The 6,756-nt window shown below is 42.6% G+C and overlaps 1 protein-coding gene across 1 annotated transcript; it reads left to right on the top strand.

Moving 5' to 3' along the window:
• The first annotated feature begins 393 nt into the window (after positions 1 to 393).
• Positions 394 to 6,350, top strand: LOC141935923 (putative RNA-binding protein 46). The gene is made up of 3 exons (XM_074852609.1): positions 394 to 475; positions 3,154 to 3,621; positions 5,000 to 6,350. Exons 1-3 carry the CDS (start codon positions 394 to 396, stop codon positions 5,809 to 5,811), a joined length of 1,362 nt encoding a protein of 453 aa, XP_074708710.1. The 3' UTR covers positions 5,812 to 6,350.
• Positions 6,351 to 6,756: the final 406 nt, after the last annotated feature.

Raw genomic sequence — 6,756 nt, 5'->3', positions numbered from 1 at the left:
CTCTCACTAAGTAAATGCCACCTGCCATTCAAAAAGCCCCCCTTCTAATCTTAAAGCTGCCTACCAAATTAGCATTACAGCACAGCACTGCCAGCTGGGATTAAGTTATGACTCCTGCCTTAAACCAGACCTGGTCTGTGCCACGTTTGCCAATGAGCGACATGTATTTAACAGAGCAAACACGGAACAGCTAACCAAAAGCACCATTCCTCAAGTAGTTACCAACTGACCAGAGAGTTTCCTTGACCGGGTACTCGAGTCATCCTCTGCGGTCTAGAGAAGTGGTCTGTGCGGTGGGTGGGGAACTGGCTGACAGGCCGCACCCAGAGGGTGCTGGTAAATAGCTCCTTTTCAAACCGGCAACCTGTCACAAGTGGGGTCCCCCAGGGATCGATGTTGGGCCCAACGCTGCTTAAGATCTTCAGAAGTCATCTGGGTGATGGGATCAAGTGTGTCCTGATGCAGTTTGCTGACAGTACCAAACTGAGTGGGCAAGTGGACACTTGGGAAGGGAGAGCCACCCTGCAGGATGACCTGGATAGGCTGGAGGAGTGGGCTAACAAGAACCTCAGCAAGTTCAGCAAGGACAAGTGTAAGGTCTTGCACCCGGGAAAACGTAATCCAGGAGTGCAGCACAGGCTGGGATCTACCTGGCTGGGGAGCAGCTCTGTGGAAAGGGACCTGGGGAACCTGGCGGACAACAAGCTCAACATGAGTGAGCAGTGAGCTGCAGCGGCAAAGCAAGCCAACGGGATGCCGGGTTGCATCAACAAGGGCATCACCAGCAGAGATAAAGAAGTCATCATCCCACTCTACGTAGTGCTTGTCAGGCCACGCCTGGAATACTGTGTTCAGTTTTGGTCCTCACTACCCAAAAAAGACGTGGACGGGCTGGGGAGGGTCCAGAGGAGGGCCACAAAGGTCATCAAAGGACTGGGAAATCTGCCATGTGAGGAAAGGCTGAAAGAATTGGGTTTGCTCAGCCTTGAGAAAAGAAGGCTTAGGGGAGACCTTATCACCATGTTCCTGTATTTAAAGGGCGGCTACAAAGAAGATGGAGACTCCCTTTTTACAAGGAGTCACATGGAAAAGATGAGGGGTAATGGGTACAAGTTACCTGGGGAGATTCTGATTGGACATAAGAGGAAGATTTTTCACGACGAGAACAATCAGCCATTGGAATGATCTCCCCAGGGAAGCACTGGATTCCCCCACACTGGACACGGTGCTGGGCCATCTTGTCCAGACTGTGCTTTTGCCGAGAAAGGTTGGACCACATGATCCCTGAGGTCCTTTCCAACCTGGTATTCTATGATAGATTCTATGATCACTGGAGGACACATTAAACAAGGTTTTTTTGCAGCAGCAGCAGCTCAAGCAATCAAACTTCAATTAACATTACAGATCTCGCTAACAGCGGGAGGATTATAACTGTGCCATCTCAGACTTTCTTCCATGTAATTCTAATGACATCATTATGTCTGCAGCAATCTAAGCGGAGGACCCAAAGCAATGAAAATTCATTTTCTTAACCTTTTTGGTTTTTTACACTACACTCTTCAGATACATTCCCACAGGTGGCATAAACTGAACAAGAACTGTGACGTTGCCAACCGAAGTGGAAAACAAATACATGATTTTTTAGGGCAATTTTGAAGACAGATCAGCTGCTTGCTCTGGATAGCGTGCCAGTCAGAAGAACAAGATGGGAACAGGAAAACAGAACTGACAGTGAGACTGTCTCCTTTGGCAGCAACACAAGCTCATAGAAACCACATCTTAAACAAGCAAAATTCACACCGACACTCCTCATTTACAAACAGTCATTGTAACTTCTTACAAGCCGTCTCAAACAGTCAAGTCTCACCTGGCCTAGAAAACCATTTATAGTATGATGATACATGAAGATTTAAAGGAGAGGTGTATATCTATAACTAAGGTCAATGAACAGATTTATGGAATCTAGGGAATTTTATGGGATTTATGGAATACTGTAGGAGTCTGGGCCGCGCTGGGAGAAAGTTAGTGCAGACAGAAGAATGCAAGGACGAAGACAAGGCCAGCAAAATAAGGCTGGCAAAACCACACAAGATAGCAGATAAGTGAGAAACACCTGTGGTCAGCAAAAGCACACAAGTCTGAGCAAAACAGGGTATGAGATAAGGGAGTTTTGGCAAGTTTGGGGCTTTACGTGCTAATTGCAATTAACCAATGCAAATGCTTGTAGAGGCGCGTGAACAGCGCGTGTAGATGACCTGTAGCCTATTAGAAGATAGATGAGTGCGTGTACGGAACTGAGTATAAATGTAACCAGAAAAGGAATAGAAAAAAACTAGAACAATAACTATAATAAAAGATGGACGACCTGATCATCACATTGGTGTTGCGTCGTTTCTGTTCCCGCACGGAGAAATAAGGACAAGAAATTTTCAGCCGTGAACTAGGGACTTACTTGTTCTGTGGATTATTTTTTTTTTTTAATTTCTTTTTTCCTACCGTCCAGCTCCAGCCCGTGAAAACTGAGGTCTGTTTCTAGAGGAAAAGTGTTCAGTGGTTTTGGCTATTGAAGAAAGGATGGCTCCATATCCTGCCTTCCTTAGGGAGTCCTGTTTTAGTGGATGAATGAAGAAGGTGGAAGCAAAATGTTTGGACCTTTTGAATGATGTCCAGGAAGAAAATAAATCTGCACGGGCACCCTGAGCAAAATTTCTTCAAATACGGTCAAGAAGTGCAGAGAAACATTTGCAACTTTAAAATGTTAGAATGGAAAATACAACTGCAGTTCTCTCTCAGTTATCACCTGTCAGTTGTATTAATAACTGACACAGAACTTCAAGGGGTGAAAAGCGATCGAAGCGTAGACTCTTACAGCAAACCTGTCAGTGCTTTAAATAATGCTGGGTTCAGTGGGTTGTCATACAGAGTGCACTGAAAAAACCAGAAGATGGGATTAAAAGAAATACGAATTGTGGGCTCATGGCATTCTGTTATCCAAACATAGCAAAAATGAGAATTAAATAACATGATAATATGCTAGTTTTAAGTTCAGACTAAAAATAAATAAGTAACTCCCACCTCCACATTGGGGGGCGCAGGGGGGGAGCGCCTGTCTGGCATTTGTACTGAGACTGTTGTTGGATAATTTATTTTAAGGTTGGGCAGGTCCTCCACCACCTCGTGGATGTGAAGTTTTTGTGAGTAAGATTCCTCGGGATCTGTATGAAGATGAATTAGTTCCTGTTTTCGAGAGAGCTGGGAAGATCTATGAGTTCAGGCTGATGATGAGATTCAGTGGTGAGAATCGAGGCTGTGCTTTTGTGATGTACACTGCTGAAGAGGAAGCCCAGCTAGCCATCGAGATTCTTAATAATTACGAAATTCGTCCAGGGAGATTTATTGGTGTCTGCGTCAGCTCGAACAACTGCAGACTATTTATTGGAGGGATTCCAAAAGAAAAGAAGAAAGAAGAAATACTGCGTGAAATGAAAAAAGTTACAGAAGGAGTGGTAGATGTCACTGTTTGTCCAGATGCCACGGACAAAACTAAAACTCGTGGCTTTGCTTTTGTGCAATACGAATCTCACAGAGCAGCTGCAGTGGCTAGAAGAAGCCTAATCCCAGGTAAACCTATTTGGAAATCAATTGAGTTTTGGGGGAGTGTCTCTCTCCATTGTGTGGGGGCGTGGGGTGGTGGATCATCATGATTTTCCTTTCTTGAAGGGATTTTGAGAGTTCCAAAACTGCAGTAATGCCTTTCAGGTAAACTTTTTTGGTTCATGAATCAGGGTTTTTGGGTTTGGGGTTTTTTTGTTGGGTTTTGTTTGGGTTTTTTTTTAAAGAAGCTGAAATTGAAGCAGTTCCGGGAATGAAAGAGCGCACATCTCTTTTTATAAACACAAGTTACTGTAATTTACACCAGGATATCTGTTTGCTGGGGCGCACATCCAGTTTTCATTAGCACGCACTAGTCCCTGCACATGAACTCTCTTAAAGCTGAGCTTAACAAATACCACGCTTGGAATGTGTCCCTTATTTCCTTTGAGTGTCATGGATGATGTTATTGATGTTTCGTATTTTAAAAACGTTTGAAAGTAGGTCTTTCATCTGTTACTAGAAAATAATTTTAAGAGTTTAACAAGTAGAAGATGACTTTCCTTTGCACCTCATTTTATACATTTTGAGGGTGGGAAAGTAAAAGGGATAAAATAGACAAAGAGGAGGGAATAGGTAAAGGTACAGTTGAAAAGGGGAATTCTAGAAGAGAAATTAAGTAGGGAAGAAATGAAACAACATGGTTGGAGAAGCAAAGTCGTTAAAATGGATAATACAGCCTTGGTGTTGCTGAAGTGAATGACAAACCTCCCTGTATTCATTAAGGCTGAGATGTAGGCAAGTCTTGCATTAACTGCTGATGGAGGGTTAGGAAGGAGCGTTCCGTAAGACTGATACAGGCCTTGGAAAGTAACGGGAGAAATACGGCCGGATCACGGAATGTAAAATAAACTGGCTGTGTGATATGGAAATGTTGGCTTGGAACGAGTCACAAGGTGGGATTTTTTTTCAGTTTGTGGGTTTGGTGTCTGCTGCAACATAGAGTAAGGCTTGCGCTAGTGCCTAGATATTTAGATGACTTTTTCCAGTTGTTGACCTCGCTTTTTAAAGTGGTAATATTATTAAAAAGTAAGTAAAACAATATGTTGCTTATGGTTGCTTTATATGTGCATGTCTATGCATGTCACAAAATCACAACGTCTGTGTTTCGACAGCTTATGGTGAACCCAAAGGGTAGAGATTTTGAATCTTTGAATTTTTTCGGAGTCTTATTTTCTTTAATAATGTCAAGTAGCAATATTTTGCATATTTTGCTTAAGCAGATGCAGGCAACAAACCCCAGTTTCGTGTGCCATGCATCATGTTTGCTTTTTATAGAGGTAGTTGCCAAGAATGATTTTGTTTTCCATGGCGTATTCCTTATTGATGTAACGCTCCTTTGCTGGAGGAGCACTCCAGCTCTGGGGTCATACCATTCGGGTAGACTGGGCACAGCCTGAGGAGGAAGCTGGTGAAAAAAGAAGGCAGAGAGTTAAAGAATTACGTGTAAGAAATTTGCTGAGATCTACTACAGAGGACACAATTAAAGCTGAATTCGACAAGTTCAAGCCAGGAGCAGTTAAACGTGTAAAGAAGCTGAGAGACTATGCTTTTGTTCATTTTTTCCACCGTGAAGATGCAGTTGCTGCGATGTCTGCAATGAATGGAAAGTGCATTGATGGAGCTAGTATTGAGGTAGCGCTGGCAAAGCGAGGTAAGAAAGGAAGAGCTTGGAAGCAGCGTTTTAATGCTCAGCTGAGTCCTGGTTCTGAAAATCTCTTAGGGTTTCCTGACAAAGGAGCTGGTCATCAAAAATCCTTAGGGGAACCAGCAAGTCCTTCAGTTCGTCTTAATGGTCAGCGCAGTCCAGGCCCCTCTGAAGTTGAAGGGTGCACATACCCTTTTTTCCCAGGCACAAAGCTTACTCTAACTAGCAGGTATTCTTTAAAAGCCGGTCACTTCAGTTCTGCAGTGATGCATCTGGATTATGTCTGCAATAAAAGTAACTGGACACCACCAGAATACTCCTTGTACTCAAGCACAACTCAGGATGGGAAAATACTCCTGGTGTTCAAGGTGGTTATTGCCAGTATTGCAGATGGTTATTTCATGCCAGACAGACTCTGCGCGACAGTAGAAGGTGCAAAGGAATTGGCAGCACAGTTCACACTTCTACATCGACGTAAGTATAAATGCTTTCGATTAGTTCTGAAGAACTGAAGCTAGAAAAGCTACTTTACAATTGTTCTGTGTGTATATATTTCGGCACGTGTGTGAGAGCTTTGTATAAAGTGTAAGTTAGTCGACAGAAGAATTGTTTCTTGTATAGTCAGCTGAGTCTGAACCATCAGGTGAGAGCACTGAAGAACACTGTGGAAGCATCTCTACAGTGCAGTGCTGGGGTGATTTTTGCTTACGTTTCTCTGCCATAATGGTTCATAAGGAAGAACTAGATGACATGTTAATTGACTTAGGTATACGGTCATCTGCGTGTTGATGATGGTGCTGAAAATTTATTTGAAAGGCTGTCTGTGTTCTCGATTTATTATCAGTAGGGGAAACGGAAGTGGTGGATCCATATTCAGATAAATAAATAGGTTTGGGAGGCTGTTTTTATTCCTCTTTATAGACGTTCTTAAGGCTATAGCAGAGTATCATTACATGGCTCTACATGTACTGTCTTTGGGTAAAGAGTGCTGTCATTTTTTTTTTTAACCAGAAAATGGGAGAAAATAGAGATACAGTTATTCTTAATTACTTTCTAAGTGTAGATCTTCATTTTTATATATTCAGTTTCTTAAAATTAGAATGCAACTACTAGAAAATGGAGGGGTTTATATTACAAAAAGCTACGGTGAAATCTGTTCCTTTCGTAACTAAGAGTACAGATCAGTGCGGTTCTGACAGTGTTATCCCTGTTGCTCTCTAACGTGAAATATATAAATAATACAAAACGTAGCACTTCAGCCATCCAGTCCCCGGCCCAGCGTTTTTCAGAACATTCAGCACACAGCATTCAGAACACAGAACTGATTTCTAGTGCCAATTTTTCATTAGTAATTATAGTCATCATCTGATCAAACTTCATCCTCAAAGAAATAAGAATTTTGGCTCTTTGGGAGTTGGATTTGAAGGCTGTTACAGAGCCGTACCATAATGGTTGAA

Source organism: Strix uralensis, chromosome 30 (genome assembly GCF_047716275.1).
Source record: "Strix uralensis isolate ZFMK-TIS-50842 chromosome 30, bStrUra1, whole genome shotgun sequence".
NCBI lineage: Eukaryota > Metazoa > Chordata > Aves > Strigiformes > Strigidae > Strix > Strix uralensis.
The sequence above is the reverse complement of the archived record's forward strand: the minus strand, read 5'-3'. Positions and strand labels throughout refer to the sequence as shown.